The sequence below is a fragment of the Pteropus vampyrus genome, unplaced genomic scaffold, assembly GCF_000151845.1.
Source record: "Pteropus vampyrus isolate Shadow unplaced genomic scaffold, Pvam_2.0 Scaffold1, whole genome shotgun sequence".
Classification (NCBI taxonomy): domain Eukaryota; kingdom Metazoa; phylum Chordata; class Mammalia; order Chiroptera; family Pteropodidae; genus Pteropus; species Pteropus vampyrus.
The window spans coordinates 21,975,619-21,996,843 of record NW_011888782.1 but is presented as its reverse complement, the minus strand read 5'-3'; the positions used below and the strand labels follow the sequence as shown (position 1 = coordinate 21,996,843).

Genomic DNA, 21,225 nt, shown 5'->3' with positions numbered 1-21,225 from the left:
TTCTATTGGCTTCATTTCCACAGGGCTCCTGTCTTGTTTATCCTAGGATACTTGGTGCCAAAAAAGAAATATAATGCTGAATGAATGAATGAATGCATGAATGAATGAGATCCATGACTTATATGGCCCACAAGGCACCAACAAGTAGAATAAGAGAGGGCATAGTTGTTCTGCTTGGTGTCAACTTGCAAAAGATGAGTGCTGCTGGCCATGCAGCTGTGTCACGGGCTGTCCATTGTGAATCCACCCCATGCCTGAGCTGGACCTCATCTGTACTTCCCGGGAAGTCTCTCTGCTATCTTGATTATTTGAGGTGCCTTTCTCGATTCTACTTTACTTTAGTTACAGTTGCCAGAACTGTGTATTCCGAGTGCTCATTTGTCCAATTATTAAAATGGGTTAGATTTAATTTTCAGTTTTGTGATCTACCCCTTCTCCATGAAGATTCTCTTAACCCTTTTCTTTTTTTTTACTTTCTTGCCTATGATGCATCACGTCAGTGGGATCAAGCTACACAGAACACCAGCCCCTGGATAGACCCCTTTTCTGGTTAATAAATTATCACCAGAAACTAGCATCAGCCAGGATTCTTGCTTAGAAATATTCATTTTAAGAATATATTTGTAGGACACTGGAGGTTCACAGAATCATCAGAAGGTTGAAAGATCAGGAAAGGACAAGACCAAGCCTAGAGTCACACCATACTCTTGAATGGGAATAGTTTGACCAGGATGCTACCAGCACCTTGCTGTCCTGTGGAAGAATTCTCACCATCCATTTACATTTGTCTCATTCATTACATTTGGAGCATCCAGTGGGCTTAACCTAGGTCGCACGACCTGCCAGGGCCACAAGGGATAGGCAGAGAGTCTGGTCATTTTGGGCTTCAGTAATATTAAATGGGGCTCACTCCTTTCAAGACCACACATAGGTAGAATAACTCCCTAAGAGTCAGGGAGGCCAGAGGTTTGATGGACTTGACCAAGATCCACTACAGAGCCTACCTTGTCCTTAATTCAGTGTGGATGAACTACCTTTCGCTAAATGCATTACCTTGTCTTATGCCCAGTCAATCCTCTTGTTTCCTCAATGTCACAGGTTTCTTGTGTTTGTCCTTTCCCTCACACTTTACTTACCACTTTATTACTAGAAGAGATTAATGTCACCTATGTGTCCCATCACTTTGTATGCTCTGATGGCATTTTGTTATTTTCTACCCTGATATAGATGATTATAACCCTGTGGTATAGTCAGTTATGCTCATGGCTTATCTTGCCAGGGCACCATAAGCTCCTTAGGAGCAGATCTGTGTCTCATGCACCTTGCCCCCTCCCTACTGCACCTAACAGAGTCTGGTAAACAGGGCCCAGCAAGTGCCAGCTGGACTCATAAAGCTTCATGACTTCACTGTGGTTCATTCCCTGGATGTCTTGTGAAATTGCCAGACAAACTGGTCCTATTATTAATCCTCAATCCATTCTGAGATACAATTATCATCTATCTTTGTTTCTGCCCCTGCTTTTAAACATATCTTATGTTGACTGGTTTTAAAAATACATAGACCGTGCGATGAAATTTTATCAAAAGCTTTTTGCAAATCAAATTCAGTAGTTTTCCACTCTGACTATACTTAAGAATCACCCCAGAGATTCTGCTTTAATTAGCATGGAGTAGGGTACAGATATCATCGGCTTTCAAAAGCACTCCAGGTGCTTCTAATGTACAGCCAGGAGAACCATTGACCATAGTAAATTGTGTGTACTGTATTCTCCCCTCAGAGAATTCTCCACATTGGTCAAGCATGGTATCTCCTTGCAGAAATTTCACTGCTTCTTACCCCAAAGGTTATATGTGTGTGTGTGTGTGTGTGTGTGTGTGTGTGTTTAAATTTTTTTTTTTTTCATTTAAAGCATGTCCATTTACTCAGAATGGGAATGAGACCGATCTTCTAGTCTGATGCCCTTCTGGTATTGGGACTGACCTCAGGAACTCAATGTATCTCTGGCACCAAGAGGCCAAGATACGATGATGTCCAGCTGTGGCCAGACTTCCCACAAACACTCCCTGGGAGTCCTGCAGAATTCTTGGGTTGAGGTCAGAAAGGGGATTGCCCAGGTATAGTGACTGGTTTACGTCCAGTTTGTCAATTGAGTTTACAATTGTATTCATATGCCAATCTTTTGTATAAAACTACTATTTAGTCAATTTTCTGAAAAATAAATGGAATGTTGGCCTTCATGTCTGAATAAATTATAAAAATTCCATTCTATATCTTTCCCGCCTGAATCCTGCCTGTTCCTATCTGTCATCCATCCATCCATGTAGAGAGCATTTACTGAGGACAGGTTATATACCCGGCACAGTGCTAGGCACAGGGCAAGACTATAAGCACAATAGTAGACTACACAGCCTTGCTTCCAGCAGAATTTAATCATTTTCTCTATTCAAATGGGACTATAAACTTGCAAACTGTGCCAGCGGAGGTGGAAGTGAGACTTTATTTGAGCAGATGTTCTTTTAAAAGAAAAAAAAAAAAAAGCCCTTCTGTCATACTCTTGTTCAAGCCATCACAAAAAGCTCTCTCTCTATCTTTTCAAAATATTATCTGGGGTGTGAGCTACCCTAATTTCTTTTTATAGGAACTACTGAAGAAAATCATTAATTACATCTCTCTACTCTTGGTATTTTGTCCGAGCTCCCATCTGAGCTTCACTCATTAAGAGATCCTACCAATCCACTGACTGCCCCCCTTCTCTTGAGGGATTAAATTTAAAGTCATCTGTAAAGAGCTCATTCTGCCCCCATCTAATTCTTGCGGCCCCTTTACATTATTGAGGAGTCCATCCTGAAGCCCTGACAACCTTAAATTTATTAATATCATAATGTATCAATAGTCCTAGTTGTCTCTCACATCATATTTCCACAGACCTGAGTTTTTCTAGCACTATCCTCGCTGCATAAACTGACCAACATCTCAACTTTCAGTCACGTTTTCTCTCTCACTTAAGAGCCGCTTTCCAAAAGGAGATAAAGTCGGCTTCCTTCCTGAGAGGCAGCACTGTGCTCCTGACGAAGGGCAGAGGACGGCCAGGCTGGGCTGGGTTGGGGATGCTGAGCAGTGGACCAGGCTCACTCACCAACCACAAGCTGTGCCCCACCCCACCTTCTCATGTAGTTTGTGAACATGTGAAACCATGACTGTCACGGCCAAAAAGGTTAAGAGTTTCTCTGTGGGACACCCTATTTTTAACAAAGATGTTTGGGGGTACTTTTCCTACTTAGTCTATTCTTACATTGCTGGTTAGCAAGCCTCAGACTCCTAAATGTGTAAAAAAATGTTTTTTCATGGACTGTATACAAGCTTATTCCGAAACAATCATTTAATCTACTTAATTTTACCCCTACTCATACCTGCTCTGTATATAACTCCTTTTTGTATAACTGAATAATATTAGGATTGACTTTTTAGCTTTTCCTATTTAGTTAAATATGGTGCACATGTAGTGGGGGGAAAAAGTGCCTTCCCTAAAATGTGTCCTACCTATAAGGGTATTCTCATAAAGAATGTGCAGAGAGTCAAAATTTAATAAGCATCTACTATGTATTAAGTATTGTGCTTTATATAGATTACCTTAGAGCCACCACAACTTACTCAAGATTTTTTAGAAAATGTAGCATTACTGAGACTGACACCTGACAGCCAGGAAAAAGTTCCTGTGAGGTAAGGACATAAAGCGAAAGAGAAAATTCTTAGAGAAACTGTGGGCTGGGAAGCCAAATAATTAGAAATACATCAGAGAAGCTGCAGAAAACCCAGAAAGAAACAGGTGAACTGACCAGCTGCAGGTCAATGGAAAGGAACCCAGTGCAGCCTGCACTCACTGAAGGTAATCATTCTGGCAGGATCACGAGAGTGTGAGAGAGAGAGAGAGAGAGAGAGAGAGAGAGAGAGAGAGAAATGCGAGGAGGAGCTTCGTGAGAACCAGCGCCAAGGGGAGTATGCTGGAGGCTGGGCCTGGTCTGTGCCCAAAAGTGAGACCCTCTGGGCACACAGACCAGACTGAAGAGGACTTGCTTCCTCAGAGCTCAGGAAAGTTCAGAGATGGGCGGGCTCAGAACTGAGGCAATAGCTAAGATGTGAAGCCAAGATGAACAGTTTGTTAAAACCACCTCAGGGTGGTAGGTTATGTCAAGTGAGCACATAAGACTGTGCATTTGTACCTTCCAACCTCTATCCATTGCTCCCTTCCATTCTCCGGGTACTGTTAGTAAAACTGTTTGGCCCAACTTAGAGGACCTGCTAGTGCAGCCAAGTCAATCCCAAGGAAGGACACCAGAGAGCAAGAAAAGAGAAAAGCCAAGGTTCGAGGCATTAGAGACGGGAAATCTTCATGGTCTCCATTTTTGAAGGGATTATGGGGGGCAGCACCCTAGTGCATTGCCCTGGTTGATCACTTGCTGAGCCAGCCCTATTTGCTACTGAGAACCAAGAACAATATCTTTTCTTTCTTTATAGGCTTTACAACTCCCAGTCAAGAAAACAGTCTCTCATCTTTTCCAAAAACAAACTCTTTATCTCTCATCCTGGTATGTGCATAATGACATGCCCACATACTATTGCCAGGCATCGTTTATCACATACCGACAACCAGCTACGTACTTGCCTACCTGTTTCACTGTCTGGGACAGGTAGCATTCCCAATAAGCTTCCCCCGTGGCTGTATCTACTATTAGTGGTGGAATTTCCACCTGCAAAGGCTCTCCCATGCTGTCCATAAAGATGTTTTTATTCTCTTGCTGTCCTGGCTTCCCTTGGCTATAGGCTGCCTGCCCTCCCGCATACCCATTCTTAGCTTCCCTGCAAAGCAAAGGAAGGAGGGGAGAGAGGAGCCCCAGCCCAGAGGATAATGTGCCTCTCGTTCCATCCAGATCAGAGTCTTTGACAGTTGAAAGACCTCTGTGTGAGAATCCACTAGAAAGGAACCAGCCTTAGAAGGAGGCAGCTAGCTAGCCACTGGCAAGCGGCAGGCAGCATCAGGCAGCAGCAGCAGCAAAGAGTCTGCTGCTCCGTGAGGCCTTTAATTCTTCTAATGCAGTCAAGCTTTTCATTCCACAATTAGAGAAAAGGCCCCTGGGAGATGAATCAAGATGAAAGCCTGTACTTAGGCATAAATGAGGGCCATACATTCCTTCCCTAACAGCAAATCTTGCTCGCTAGGGTCTAAGACCTTGGGCCCTGGAAGGTAGGTGTTAATACCTGAACTCCTCCCCTTTTCAAAACCTGCCTTCATAGTGAGGTCAAGACCCCTGAAAGCAAATATCACCTTTACATCAGCGTCCACATGCCTTAAAAAGAAACCTGTGCTAATATACAAACCAAGCCCAAATGTAGCTCTAAAAAGCAAGAGTTTCCTGCCCCAGGCTGCCCCAAGCAGTGCCTGCCCCAACCACCAAGATAGGCAAGGCTGCTTTGCAAAGCCTCACATCAAAAGAAAAGGGTACTTCCTCCCCAAATATGAGCAGTGATACTTAGGAGTTAACTGAGTCAGAAAGCCTCCCTAGTCTACTACATTGCTCTCATAAATGATGGAATTTCAGTGTCCACTTTTCCTCCAGGAACGTAAGGGAAGGTAGAAGTTTGGGGGGATTTCCAGACTGGAAATCTTATTCTCCCTGGTTCCAAAGATGCAAAACAAAGTGTCCTTGACCATCACATGACCTCTTGCCTGCTAAGGGGTGGTTATGGAGTATGAGGAATTTGCTCATCCTGTCAGGGCAGGTTTCTACAGCTCTAGAAACAACGATATCACAGCCAAATCCATGAGGCCCACCCCATGTGGAGAGCCCGAGGGGTCTGGGTTCTCAGAGTGCAAGAGAGCCTCCTATCCGGCCTCGTCCAGGCTCTCAGCCTGGCATGGGCTTCCTCCGTCTCCCTCCACTTGCCACCCATCAGTCTCTTCCTTCTTACCCGTTTCTGTGAGCAGCACATTCTGCTCATCGTGGAAGCTGAAACTATTGGCAAAAATAAGGGGCTGGCTGAGCTGGGGATTTTAGGTGAACAGATTCTGTTTTTGTCCTGATATTTTTTGTCCACCATTTAGTCACCTAGTGCACGAGCTTGCATGTATTATTACCTTTTTCTAGGGATTTATAGGAAGAACCTGTACTTCTGTGTTTTTACCCCCATCCTTCCATCCTGGGCCTAAGACTAAATGGATTCCCAGGCAGGACTGCCAGGGACAGGCAGCCATTTGTTTATGGGAACAAATAAATGATTCAGCACATGAATTCCTTTGGTCACCCACCTTTTCAGCTATCAGGAAGTCATAGCGAAGGGCCTCACGGGTGCAGATGGTACCAAGCAGGAAGACAAAGACGATGTACAGAAACCACCTACGAAATACCCAAGAGCAGAGCAGAGCTGGTCCCACACCTCAGCCAACTCCATCCCAACCCTCCTCCCCTCCTCCTTCTGGTTCCCATGGGGACCTGTCTCAAAGGAAAGAGAAAGATGGGTTATGAAGGCTTTCTAGTTCATCTGGGAGCGTACTTTTGGTACTATTTCTCCTTAGCATATATTTTATTAAAAAGAAAGTTTCATTATTTTGTCTCTTTTATAGAGTAAAACACACACACACACACACACACACACACACACAGGGTCGTGGAGGTAGGGGAGGGGAAGGACCAGTTCTTCTGGCCTCTAGGTTGCCAGAATTCAGGCCAAGGCTGACCAGCAGCCCCCGCCCCTTTATTCCGCAGGAAGAACAAGTAGATGATCGTTTAGGCCTCTAAGTCCTGCTGTTCCTTGGCTCCCAGATGATAGAGAGTCAAGCCAAGTGTGTAAAGGCCCGCAGTGACCTGGCTCTACCCCCAGATGCCCTGTGACCTTGAACAAGTCCTGGGATCCCTGTGGCCTCACTCCCATATGGGCAGCGAGAGGATGGGCCAAAGGGACCTCCTAGCTATGACCAAAAACAAAACAGTGTTCTTTCTTTTCTTTCCTTCCCAACTCTCCCTTCATTTTGTTCTCAAGTCCTTATTTAGCACAAAACAGACTGGCGCTAGGTGCCTGGCTAGAAGCAACAGTGCCATGACAGTAAGCATTTGTGAAATACATATATTAATATATTTTAAGCATCACGGTTAAAATATGCAGGCATTTTTAACTTCTCAAGTCATTGTCATGTTGGCAATTTCATTGCCTTTCACGCCCACCCAAAGAAGGCAGAGAAACTTTTTCTCTTGGTACAGAAAGAAAAACAGAAGATTCTAGAAAGTCAGAAACAAATCTAAGGCCACCCAGACTGCTCGTGTGAGTGGCACAGTGTGACCTAAAACCCAGGAAGCCCTACAGCCTTCGGGTGGTGCAGAGAAGCTAGCTATGGGAAAAGGACCAGTCTCTGAGTTCCTATTGTGTGCCTTTACACACAGTATCTCTTCCACAATCTGCAGGGCCCACATATTCTCATTGTCCCATTTTACAGAAAAGAGAAAGGAGGCTCAGGGAGCTAAGTTAATGGCCCAAAGTCATGCAGCCAATTAGTGGCAGAGCTGAAATAAAAATTCTAATCTGTCTGATTGCAAAGCCCTTCATCTTTATGCCCTCTCCAAAGATCCTAGAAACACAATGGTTAAAAAATTCCCAAGTTCAAAATGGGGATGAGGAGAGGGAGGGGCAGGAGGCTGAGAAGACTGGAAAGAAAGGATTCGATCTGTGTTAGTAACACCTCTCCCAGCATCCCCAGGCAAGGGGTATGAAAGGGCAATCGTCTGAACCCACCAGACTTGAATTTTCCAGCCCGCTGAGTGTTAAAAGGAGGATTGGAATATAAAATAGATTGGTCACAGTCTGGGCACTCTCAGAACAAAGGGGGCAATCCCCTCTTTTGCCTGGAGTTTTCTTTCCTTCTCTCCAGCTGATTGCCACTAAGGGCAACTTACGAGATGCCAACAGCTGCTAGGGAGCCCAGGGGGATGCTGGCAGCGGGCTCCCTGAGGTCACTCCCCATGTTGAAGCCGGCCATGACTCCTGAAAGACATCCAGACGGGAGAGAGGTGAGAAGGGTATTCCACAAATTACCTTCCCCTCCTCGGGGTCCCCTCCTGGAAGCTATCCCAGAGCAAGCCCTCCCATCTGCAGCTCTGCAAACAAGCCTTCTCAATCTCCCCTGACAACTGGGGAGGCATCTGTGGGTGTGAAAGGGGCCTTTGTGGGTTGGGTGATGCTCTGGAAGAAAGCCCTACTGGCTACAAAAGCATCTTATGGCCCAGTGCAAAGTAATGAGGGCGGCGGAGGCATCTGGCAGGCTGCACAAAGGTCCCGAGGCTGCATACTGAACTCTGCCTTCTACCGGTCAACACCCTTGAGAGCCTCAGCCTCAGCAACGCACCTGCTGCCATCTGCTCTGCAGACAGAGTTCATTGCCTCTGCTGCCCACTGACTACACTGGGGTTCAGGGATCCTGGGTCAGGTCCCACCCAATAGTCAGAGCCAGAGACCACACTCAAAGCTACTGTGCTACCAAAGGGCCCCGAACAAATTCCAAAGAATAATCCTGATGCTACCAGCACTGAATCGTGTCATTACTGCTATTCCCCAAGAACACTCATGAAAAGTAACTAGTGATGATGTGGAGAGACAGCATGGTGCAGGACGGTGCGGAGGGGATGTCACTTCTCTCCATTCACCCACAGAGGAAAGTGATAAGCGATGTGTTCTGCACATCAAATGCAGGCCCAGCCCACAAGAGCTCTACCAGCCCTGGTCAAGGAAGCTCACAGAGGGTGGGTACATCTCTCAGACATGGCCTTGAAAGAAGACTTGTTTAGGCTTAGGGAAGGAATGGGTCTGACCCCATCATTATGGATTTACAAACACTTTCAACCTGACAGGGACTGTGCCAAGGGCTTTATGTGTGTGTGTGTGTGTGTGTGTGTGTGTGTGTGTGTGTGTGTGTGTGTGTGTGTGTGTGTGTGTTTAATCTTGTTTAATTCTCATAACCACCACATCAGAAAAATAAAATTACTTCCCCCTTTTTATAGAAAAGGAAACTAGTACTCAAAGAGGTTAATTGACATAGCCTAAGGTCACGCATTTAGTAAGTGGCAAAAGCTATAATTCGACCCTGGTCTGTCTGACTCTGAAAAGTATGCTCTTAATGCCTCTGCTATAATGCTTAAGGAAGTGGAGAGAAATGAAAGTTTGGAGCCAGAAAGCCAAAGTGGGGCTGTTTCAAAGAGTATCCTGAATGGTGGACCAAGACTGGGACCTGCATACACTTTGATCCAGCAATTACATTATCAGGATTCGAGGATATGAGTAAAGATTTAGCCAAAAATGTTTATAAATGTTTGTTTATAATAGTGAAAATTAGAAACAACCTAATGCCTAAAAATAGCAGACTGGCTAAATAAGTAGTGATATAGTTTTCAATAAATACTAGATCTCCAAAATTGTCAAGGATCTGTTGTGACATAGAAAGATATTTAAAAGCTATTGTTTCATTTTCAGAGGCATATTAGAAAACAGAATATACAGTACGATCCCATTGTTGTTAAAAAAAAAATAGATGCATAAGAAAAGGAAAAAGGAACTAGAACGTATTTTAAGATGTTGACGATGTTATTTCTGGGTGATGAAAAAATATCTTTTTTCATTTTACTACTTATCTATAATTTCTCAATTTTCTTTAGCAATCATTTTGAAATGGGTGAAAAATAATTTTTATTTTTAAAGGGCTTTTTGTCTAAAATGGCATGTCAGGCACATTTTCTTCTTGTTTCCCGCCTTCCCAAGATCCTATTAAAAGAGTAGTAAAAGGGAAAATGGACACATGCCTATAAGCAAAGAGGATTGAGGGGAGGGAGGCTTTGGTAGATGAAAGATTTCCACAAATGTCCAGAACGCAGAAAATGCAGACAATGATCCAGAACGAAAGGGAGGGAAAAGAAAGCCTCGGAATGTTTTTCTAAAGGATCTGAATAAACTGACTGAGGAAAACCAGGCTGCTAGCGTGGATGCTTGCACTCCAAATGAAGTCCTCCTCAAAACCAGCCATTCTCACAAAGGGAGAGCCTCATCAGGAAAATAGACACACATACAGGGAATCCACGTCAGCAACCAAAGATTGCCAGGTGTATGATGAAAACCAGTGACAAACACACAAATACATGCATGATAAAAGTAGAACAACCTGGGCTGAAAGAAACATATAAATCAGGACACAGAAGAGAATTTTGAAGGAAACACTAATTAGTAGTTCCAGATACATCCAAGAAGAATATTTTATCTATAAAGAAAGATGCCATGAAAAACAAAAAACAATCCAAGAACAAGAAAGAACTTTTGGAAATTAAAAACATAATCATTAAAATTAAAAATTCAGTAAAGATCTAAAAGATAAAGTACTTTAAATAAATATCCAAGAATTTAGAACAGAAAGATAAAGGGCTAGAAAATTTGAGCAAAGAATAGAATGGAGGAAGAATCTGGGAGTTACGACATCCAATAGTAGGAAATCCAGAAAGAGAGAATAAAGAAAATAAGAGAAAATAACTAGTAAATAATAGAAATAAATGTTTCCAAACCGAAGAAGACACAAGTCTTCAGGTTGAAATATCACATAAAATAGCACAAAGAACAACACGACAAAAAACTCTCTATACGTAAAAGCATCATTGTGTAATTTCAGGAGAAATCCTAAATATTTCCCAAGGTAAAAAACTGAACACTTAATAAAGGAACAAATATTACACCGGCATCAGACTTCTCATCAGCAAGACCGAATGCTAGAAGACAATGGAGCACTGATTTTAAAATTCTGAAGAAAGGTTATTTTAAAACTAGAATTTTAGCCAGATTATCAATTAAGTGAAACTAAAGTTAAGCAAACAAGAGCTCAGAAAATTTACCTCCCACATACCAGTTCTGAGGAAGATACTAAAGCATATACGCCAGCAAAATGAGGATGTAAACCATAAAGGAGGAAAACATGAGATTCAGAAAATAGTGGTAATAACTCAGGAATGGAATAAAGTCCCATAATAACAGTTGTACAGCAGAGAAGCCAGCGGAGATTGAAGCTGAAGGTTAGAGGCCCCAAGATGGATGCTTCTGGATAGGAACTGGGATCAACACGATGATTAACAAACTGAATGATTTTTAAGGATATGTTGACTGCATACTTTGATGACAAGAAAGAAGAAGTAAAAGTAAAGTTATAGCTAACTGATATTAGGAAATGAAAAGAGGGAGGAGAAGTAGAGGGAAGAGGAAATACACTAATATTTTTGTCATAATAGTGTGGAAAACAAAATATAAGTCCCAAGATCTTGACTCAGAACTGGCTTGTAGGTTACAAACTTGAATTAGTTTAATAAGAAAACTTGAAAGGAGAGCTAACCATTAGATTTATTAGGTAAAAAAGAAAAGAACTAGAAAATATTTATATACAGTTGAAATACATTTCAAGTTAACTCTATACTTATTCTATATTTTGTCAACACAAAGGGGAATTCCTAAGTGTTTGCTAAGAGACTTCCAAGAATATTGGGCAATTTGTCTTTGAAGTTAAAAGACTGTTGACTTGTAACCTTAAGACAAAAATAATTTTTAATAGCTTTGTGTGTGTGTGTGTGTGTGTGAGAAACTGTGTTTGTTCACTTAAAGTTGTAAACTACAGTTTTCATGGGATTTTGTCCGCTCACCTGCTAATAATCAACTTGTTATGGCTTTCCTAATATTGCTCTAAAATAAAAATAAAAGGATTATACAGATTTCCTTAAAATTAGGGATTCCCTTGAGATAATGAAAGCATTTCTTGTAAAAATATTTTACACATAAAATAAATATGACTCTAATATGTTACTCTTAAATCATAACACAGAATCTCAATTTCCTACACCAACAATGAGCAAACAGATGTAGCCTAGATGTAGAGTTGATAAAATAACAGAGATTTAAGTATATTATTTCAAGTTACAAAGGTAACTCAAAAAAGAACTAAAAATTAAAACTTACCTATCAATATTGGGAAGCGGGTGGAGGAACATGCAAGTAAGTTAAACTCTCCTATTTCCTAGCATGGAGTCAATAGATTATGTCTGATTTTGGTTAATCAAGTTATAGGCGTAGGCATACAACTTCATAATATACAGTTAGCTCCCAAAGTACTAAAAATGATTAAAAGTGGTTGTTCCTATGGAGTGGTATTTGGAGTGGTAACAGGTGAGGTGGGAGACTATTGCTTTATATCACAAGCATCTCTGTACTATTTCATTTTTTATCATGTGCAGGTCTTATTTGGATCAAAAAAGGAATGCCCAGGACCTGCTTTATTCTGTCTGACCAGTGCTCCTGGGAGTAGTTCCTGTCGCTGAGGCTCTGATCATGGGCCCACTGCTTGCTGCCAGAACAATCTGGTGCCAAGGTATGCCTGGCCAGATCTCTATGTTTACCTGACTCCCAGATCTCACGAATTTCATCTACCCCTTCCTAGACCTCCCCAGTTCTGACCCTCTGCCAAGGTTCCCTCCGATCATAAGGTTCCCTCCCATCACAGGGTTTACTGGTGCCTCACATGCCTGCTCACACTGCCTCCCACTGCAACGGCCTCACCTCAAGCCTTTGCAGTTTTATGCCCATTCCTTCAGCTTTGTGAGATTACCTACTGCTATTTATTCTTTGTCGTTTTAGTACCTCCTATAGTTTACCATGTCATTTTGTACACCTTCCTTTAGATCATTCACAAGAGTTAATAAAAGGAGATCTATGAGAACTTTACTGCTCTAATATATGTTTCTGTCGAGGAAAATGATCGCTTAATCCTAATTGCTTCCTCCTTCTAAACAGGTTCTGTATTTATACAAATGCCCTTTTCTTCTTCCCCACCATCCCTTACGCAGTCAATGACCCGACCTTTGATTAGAGGTCCTGCTAGCTGGTCTGGTGTGAATATGCTGGGATTTTGGTCAGTGAGAGGATAAGAGACCAACATTGACGCAAGTTGGCTTTTGAGACAAAACAGAGAAGCCCGAAAGTAGGTAGTCAGTACCACAGACTCGAAGTGCCAGAGACAAGAAAATAGCAGCAACCCATACTCCAGACAGGAAGCCTTGTGGGTGACTCCTGCTAGGGCGATGTGAGTGATCCGTGACACATTAGATTGCTTGCACGTTGTGGCTGCTGCTTCCAGAATTTTGCCCTTGTATGACTGCACAATTCTTGAGCAGATAATCTCTAGCTCTGGTGAATTATAAATGTCCTGCTTGCCAGTTAGATCTATAAAACTTCTTTTGATTTAGTATTTTCTGCCTATGCTTGTCAAATATAAAGTTTCTCTAGTTTGCTTTCTTTCTGCTTCTGGTACAATTTTAAAATATTATTGTTAATGTTAGAGCTATTTAAAGTAGGTGTCATGGAACAGAGACTATTTCCCAGAACATTGGTGTCTAGATGTTTTACAAATATTTTATTAAAAAAAAAAAGAGATGCTTTTACTATTGGACTTACTAGTAATGTGCTAATTTACAGTGTCCACCTCTAAGAAGAGAAACATAGCACACAGTGTTTCTCAAAACTTATTTCAACAGTTGAACACTTTTTCCCCCAAATAAAACACTTTATTCATTATTAGTGTTCCATGGAACACAGTTTGGGAAACACTAAGTGTCCATTTTGTAATTACCATCTTTACTCTCTTTTTGGCAGGGTTTCTAAAATTGTTTAAAATGGGTCTTTGGAATCAATGATTCTTAAAGTTGAAAGGCGTTGTAAAGATCATTTTCTCCAACCTTTTTTTTCTCAGGTGAGTAAACTGAGGCCCAAAGAGGAGAAACGATTTTGCTCAAGTTTTTGAGCTAATTGTTAGCAGAACCAGCACTAACCTGCAAGTTTCCTTATCTTAAGTCAGAGTTCTTTCCACTACATCACATAGTCTCTCCATTTCTCTCTAACACCCATGCTTTTCTTGGATTTCACTTTTTAAAACAGAGTAACCACATGATTAATTTGGGGTTACCCCACACAAAGAAGGCTGAACTTATCAGTTATAATCAGCACTGGTTTACCCACAGGTACTTCCGTCGCCAGTTCTAGTCTGTGCCTGGTAGAGGGCAATCCCCTTCCTCGCAGGTCTTATACTGTCAGTTCCAGGAAGCAGTTAATACTTCACACTAAATCACATTTTTCCCTATATCAGGATGATGATATGGTCTGCACATTGTTACCAAATGACCTAAGTACACAGCTTCCTTAATATGGTTTAAGCCTTCTGACTTGTCTTCCACCCTAGTCCGATGGCCTTTTAGCAAACCTTTATTTAGGTTTAAATATATAAGATGATGTTGGCCATCACTTTACCAGTTAGGTTTATGAGGCTAAACCTCCAGAACCATCCATAGCCTCCTTGGCACATTATGCCTACAGTTTGGGTGGGTGCCACCAGGTAATGGGGGGGCTTGGGCTTGGTGCCCTGGCTGTAATATCCTGCCTGACGACAGACATGGATGGCCAGGAAGAAAATGGATCTCTCATACATCTCCCAAAATAAGCTCTTGGTTAAAATGACCAGTCTAAATGTCAGGTAACTACTTTCTTACCAACATTTGCCAGATGATGGTCATCTTCTTTTTCTCCCTGATCCCTAAGCAATAATGGCACACAAAAATCAAAGTTTTCTCTTGTTGCTTGCTACCACTATCTTATTTCTCACATTATTTTCCTTTTTGTTCCTGAAAATGAGAATTAGTAAGCGGGGTGGGGGGAGCCTAATAGTTTGTCTAGGCTTTTCTGGTTTCTGTTAGTTGTTCATTAAAGGACTAGTTGTTCTTTCTCAAGAAACTTCCAAGCTTCCTCCTGGGAGCTTTTCAGTTCAAAATGTGTCCTGAGAAACCCTTAGTTTTCTCTTTCCAGTTATAGCTTAGTTGTTTCTCTGTTGCTTATTTTATTATTTTTATTTTTAATTAAGGTAGAATATCCATGCACTGAAGTGCCCAAATTTTATCTGTTGCCTTTTTTGTTGTTGTTGAAGAAACGGGTCTATTACCATTTGGAAGTGGCATGCCTCTGAGCTTCATCTGCAAATAGGAATAAAATTATTTACCTTGCAGGACTCCTGTAAAGTTAGAATGAACTAGCTTAGCACCGAGTAGGTGCTAAATAAATGTCCACTCAGGAAGGGTGGGCTCCATTCATACTCAGAAATCTCTTGTGTTCCGAAAGACTCTGGCAGCCTCTCCTGACCTTCCATCTGATTTCCGAACCTGGCTTATTGGTTTGTTTGTGTAGCTCTTCCTGTAAGAATCTTTCATCCTCTCTTCACTCTATTTTTGGAGGCAGAATTTGTCAGTCCCTAACCCTCTAATGCCTTAGAGATTCTGCTGCAACAGACAGTGTCTAATAATGGGACATTCAAATGCCAGGACCCAAACGAGATTTGTTGGCTTTTGGGTTGGGAGCAGCTTCAAACAAGTGTGTCCTCTTTTCCAACATCCTTTCCAAAGTATGTAGATAGCAATGGAGTTCACCACTTACTGTCTAGGCGACCTTGGTGAAATAACCTCTCTGTGCCTTTGTTGCTTCATCTGCAAATGGATTAACAATAGAACGCATGGAAGGATCCAGGTTCTATGGGGTCTGATGCTTTCTAAAAAGTACATATTTAACAATAAGTATGAAATTAGGAACAGGACTTAAAAAGCTGAAGCCTAGGTTTCATTAGCTTCATGGTAAATCTGCATCTGCCGGAACCAGTGGGGCTGCGGTGAGGTTTAGATGAAAGACTATATCTAAAGTGCTCAGCACAGTGCCTGGCACAGAAGGCTATTGCAATGATAGTGATTATTATAGATATTTATAATAATTCTGATAAAATTATAAATTAATTCTACATATACAATTACAAAAATAAACATGTATAATAATTATAAAGCTTCCTTCTTTTCTCCTGTTCCTGCTTATAAGGCTTTCAGAATGTGGTGAGGTGAGCCCCATCTTCAGGTTGTCCTTACTGGGTCTCCTGTACCTTAATTCCAGGACCCTATTCTGGCTCAGCAAGTCATTGGTCTCTCACTTACAAGACACATAACTTAGGAGGAAACCTAGGAGGTGTCTTGGAGGGGAAGAATGCAGGCCAAAGGAGGGGCCAGGGCTGAGGGTCCTGGAGACAGCCTCCAATCCAGACGGCCTCAGCAGAGTCCCAGAGCTTCTCGGGACATGTGTGGGTCCGCAGAGAGATGGAATCAGGCCCAGGGAGGTCAAAGAATATCACAGAAATAGCAGGGCTCTCGACCACGAAGGTGACTATGGACATTGTGGTCAAGGCTGTTGGTTTACCCTGCTACATTTTTATGCTGGGTGTGGTCAACCACAAGAGGCCCTTATCCTTTCCAGTAAGAGTTTGAGATTTGGGGACAGGGGTTACATGACTTCACACACTGGTATTAATCCCAGTAAATTTCCATTTCCTAGTTCCTCCATGCATTGTGGTCTCAGATCTCTGGAGTGGCTGTATTTGTGTGTGTGTGTGTGTGTGTGTGTGTGTGTGTGTGAGAGAGAGAGAGAGAGAGAGAGAGAGAGAGAGAGAGAGAGAGAGAGAGAGAGAGAGAGACCGGAACCCTGTAGGGAGAGATGTTTGTTTTTCAGGGAAAGTTCAGTGGTGTAGCTTGGAGAAGGAAAGCACTTTTAAAAACAAAGCAAATGCGGAGTCTATTCCAAGGCTGGGGCCCCACCCTGTAGCCACTCCCGTGGGGTGTGGTGGAGTGCAGTGAGAAGGACAGAAGGACAGAAGGACTTGCTTCATAAATCCAGAGGAGCCACCAAACCCTAGTCTTCAGCTGCTCTTCCCAGGAAGTCTCCTGCCCTTGGGATAATATCTCTGAAATAATCCACAGAACATATCTCTGGCCAGAGACGGGATGCAGGGCGGGGGGACTAAAGTGTTTATTCTTCCAAACTCCTCTCCCCTCTCCACGGCCTGCAGGTTCTCGTTCCAGAAGAGGATGGTGTTGGAGAGAGCCCCAACCATGACTCACTCAGAGCTAATCCTTAGCAAATCCATCACCATGGAAACTGCCAATCATTCATTGCTTAACAGAACATCTGTCAGGGGAAAGCCAAGTGATACAAATTGCTCGCCTGCCTACCGTATTTGCATTGGGGCCCCTTGAAAACAGAGAGAGGGCTAGGAGAGGCAAACCTCCACAGCAGGATGGTGGCCCAACTCCGGTCACTAATTAGCTGGGTGACCTTTAACGATCCTTCATAAGCTCCTCCTTTCCCAGCTGGTCAAATAAAAGGATCAGATCAGTGATTCTCACTGATTGGGCTGAGGGGCGTGGGAGGGACAGGGAAGCACATTCCCTAAGAGGAGTGGAGTAAAAGAAGTTTGTGTAGACATTTGTTCAATATTATAACTTTATATTTGGCATATTACAAAATAATATTTTCACAATTTAAACCACAGAAAATAAAGCTTGACTAATATTCTTGGGTAACAATTGTGGATGAAAAAGGGGCCACATATTGAACCTGAGAAGCTCAAGGAAGGGCAGCATGGAAGGCCCTACAAACTCAGAAACCAAAATTAACCATATAGGATGGTCTGATCATGAAAATTCCTAACTAAAGCAGGTCATGGCAGGTAGTCACACCCTGGGCCTGTAGCTTTCCTGACAAAGGTCAATCTTTACCTTAAGTAAGCAGGTCTATTGTCTTTTTGCACCTAAAATAATGTTCCCTTGGAATGTCAGAGTAATCCCTTTTTTTCCAGAACCCTCAGGGCACAACCCCCTGCACCAGAGCAGGAGATCACAAAACCCTTCCTGGTTATCTTGTCTCACCCCCCCATGCCATCTCTATGTGCTATAAATGTTCATCATTAACTCACCTGTACACACCAATTTAAAAGAAGCATGTGTCTCTCCATTTTACTTGTTATTCAGTCCCAGAGATTTCCGGCTTTGCTTTCACCTGCCCCCTTCATCTATCACGAATAGATTTCACATAAACCGCCTTATGTCTTCCCCTTTGATTCTAACGTATAAAATAAGCTGCAAAACTGCCACTCTCTGGAACATTTTCTTAATCCGTTGAGATTTTGCTCCCAGCAATTGTTGTCATTTTGGCTCAAATAAACTAATTAAAATTCTCCACAGGTTTGGATATTTACTATGTCTTCAAAGGAAGGACAAAGATACCCCTCTTTGGTCCAGGGAGGCATCTCAGAATTTCCAGTATATGTGAGGTTTTTAGTATGTTATCAAAAACAAATAGCTAATTCCCCACTGAAAGGAGAGTAATAGAGGGAAGGCTTGTCACCCCATGTCCCCTCTCAGACCAGGCATCTCCTCTCTCACTGATGACTTTGGAAGGACTCATATCACTGGGGAGACTGGCTCGGAATTCCAAAAGGAGCGAGTAAAGGAGTGGAACAGGAGGCAGGAACATGGAGATGGGTGTTTGGCTGTGAGGAGGAAAGATGGAGCCATTGCTAGGGGAAAAAAACTGAGGGATAAAGGAAGGGTGATTAAAATTGCTAATTTTTTTTTTTCATTTTAACAGCTTTACTGAGGCATAACTAATATACAACGAGCTGCACGTGTTCAAGGGTAAAAGCCTGCAAAGTTTTGATATATGAATACACCTACAAACCCATCACCATAACTTATTTATTCATTCACCTGTTGATGAATATTTGTGTTGTGTCCGGATTTGGACTCTTACAAATTAATCTGCTTTGAACTTTCATGTATGTCTTTATATGGACACATGTTTTCATTGCTCTGCAGTAGATCACTAGGAGTGGAATGGCTGGTGTATGTTTAATTTTTAAGAAACTGTTTTCCAAAATGATAGTACCGTTTTATATTCCTATCAGCAATATATGAGAGTTCCAGTTTCTCCAGATCCTTGCTAACATTTGGTATGGATAGCCTTTTAAATTTTTGACATTCTAGTAGTTTCTCCCCCTGTTCTATTTGGAGAGCAATAATGAGCAAGGGACTGGCTACACGTGGGAAGGCAGAGGGAGAGAAGAGGAGCATAAAGAGACAAAATCAGCCACCGCCAGGGCATTAACATGGCCTGATCAAGAAAGAAATGTTTCCCTGAGATTGTGCCCTGGGGACAAGCCCAGTCTTTAGCAAACTGCTATTTCCTATGGATCATTTAATCAGCATGTTAGCTTACTGCCTTCCAGGCCAAGCCCTCAGCATGAAACAAGAGTTCCATAGGCACCTCAGCTGTGCAAGGCTCCTTCTAGGCCTCTGCAGAACAGGAACGTGGGAAGGTAGGGTGAGGAGAGTCCCTCACTGCCCATGGGATCCTGGTTTCGGGCACACCCAGCACGGTAAGAAAACACAGCAGCTTTTCTCTGTCCCCTGGGAGAGGATGCAGGGGTCAGAGAAAGGGAGTTTCTAGACTGAGTCTGCACTCATCCCAGGGTGTAAAGGGCAGCTTGTCCTGCAGAGGAGTCCATCCTGCTCAGCCTAAGAGAAATATGCCCCCTCCGTTAATTTGGCCAAGAGGTGTCAATACATAAGTATAAGGGGATTAAACCATGTTGGAGGCCTTCAAGAATTATGAACAACTCACTATTACAATAAGAGTTTTAGTCAAAGCTAAGGCCATCTTTAAAGTCAGATATTCATTCTAAGAGCACGTGAAGGTCAATTATGATTCTGAGTTTGGGGAACCAAGCATTCATATCCCTAATGTGAGCCTGAAAAAGAATTCGAATTGCAATACCTGTAGCTGCTGGGAAGAACACCCCAAAGACAGTGAAGAAAGTCTCCCCAGGGCTGTAATCTGGCAGAGTATTGTTCTGTAGCAGTTCTGGTGAATATCCAATAAAACCATGGTCTGAAATATACAAAGGAGAACAAAATGAGCCAAGTAATAAGATATAGCACAGGCTACCCTAGATTACAGTTCTATTTTATGTAACTTTAAATGTTAAAGTGTAGGGGTGTGTATGTGCGTGTGGCAGAGAGAGAGATTGAGAGAGAGATTGAGAGAGAGATTGAGAGAGAGAGAGAGAGAGAGAGAGAGAGAGAGAGAGAGAGAGAGAGAGAGAGCGCGCGCGCGCGCGTGCGCGCGCGCGCGCGATCCGACACATTTTCCTTTCCGCTTCTAGGCCTGACTTGGATGCATCTACATCTACAGATATAGGTAAGTGAAGTGACAAAATAGTTAACAGCAGTAACCTCTGGGAAAGGGGGCATTTTTATTTTTCCATTTATAGACTTCAGTATAACTGGAATCTTTCGATGAGCATATATTTACATGTTGGCTTTTAATTTAAAAAATTAAGTTACCCCCTTGGCTCAGAAACTTTTCCATGGGTCTCTGTTAGCTACAGAATAAAGTCCAAACTCTTTAAGATGAATGTCAAAGTCCTTTACAGCTAGGCAATACCCTGCCACTTCCTATTCATCCTGTGCCTTTTCCTTTTCCCAACAGTCACAGAGATGACTCTTCCCAAAGCAATACCAATCTCCCTTCTCCCACATCTCTAAGCACCAATACAGTGTTCACTCGGCAAGCCTGTCTCAAATGCTGCTTTTGAGGGGGCTTTATATGAACTCCCTAATCAGAATCAATTCTTCCTCCTAAGTGCCATTGGCACTATAACTAGCCACATTGTCTTTCCCCAACTAGACTCCTTGGGGCAATAAATTCAGTCTTAACACCTGTCTGTTCCCCAGAGTCAAGCACTGTGCCTGGTACACGGCATGTAGGTCACAAACATGGATCACACTGAAAAGAATCTTTCTTGGCTATGGGCATATCTCGCTTCCATGTGATTCAGTCTGACTTGTTCACAGACTACTTTATAGAAGGAACATCTCAGATCCAATTTCTTCAAAGCATTTTAAACATTTTGTACATTAACTTTAATGAAATTTTTCAAGTGGGTTTAATCCGGCAGACACTTTGCTTCTCTGTCAAAGGAGGTCACTTTGAACAGCATTGAGGGCCATGTCAGGGGGCTATGGAATTTTAAGAGACAAGTGTTCTTGGGCTCAGGAATACCCAGGATGTAAAGCCTCTGCTTTTAAATCTCCTCTCTGAGAATGAATTGGTTTGTTTCTATTAACTATAGTCTAAGAGAAGCCAATCCTGCCCCTTTTCCCTCAACCCCTGCAATCATGGAGGATGAGCACTCAGCCATCAGCATCAGTCCATAGCCAACATCTAGGGCTGTGGTGACCAAATCTCTTGCC

The 21,225-nt window shown here is 42.5% G+C and overlaps 1 protein-coding gene across 1 annotated transcript in view; it reads right to left on the bottom strand.

The window, feature by feature from the left end:
* The window catches only part of SLC12A8 (solute carrier family 12 member 8), a 119,267-nt gene that overhangs the window by 25,364 nt on the left and 72,678 nt on the right, over positions 1-21,225 (bottom strand). Inside the window, exons 6-8 of the mRNA XM_011368174.2 lie at positions 19,748-19,861; positions 7,945-8,032; positions 6,306-6,393 (exon numbers count right to left, since the gene is read on the bottom strand). Of these exons, the coding sequence (XP_011366476.1) occupies positions 6,306-6,393; positions 7,945-8,032; positions 19,748-19,861 (290 nt within the window). The remainder of the gene's footprint in view (positions 1-6,305; positions 6,394-7,944; positions 8,033-19,747; positions 19,862-21,225) is intronic.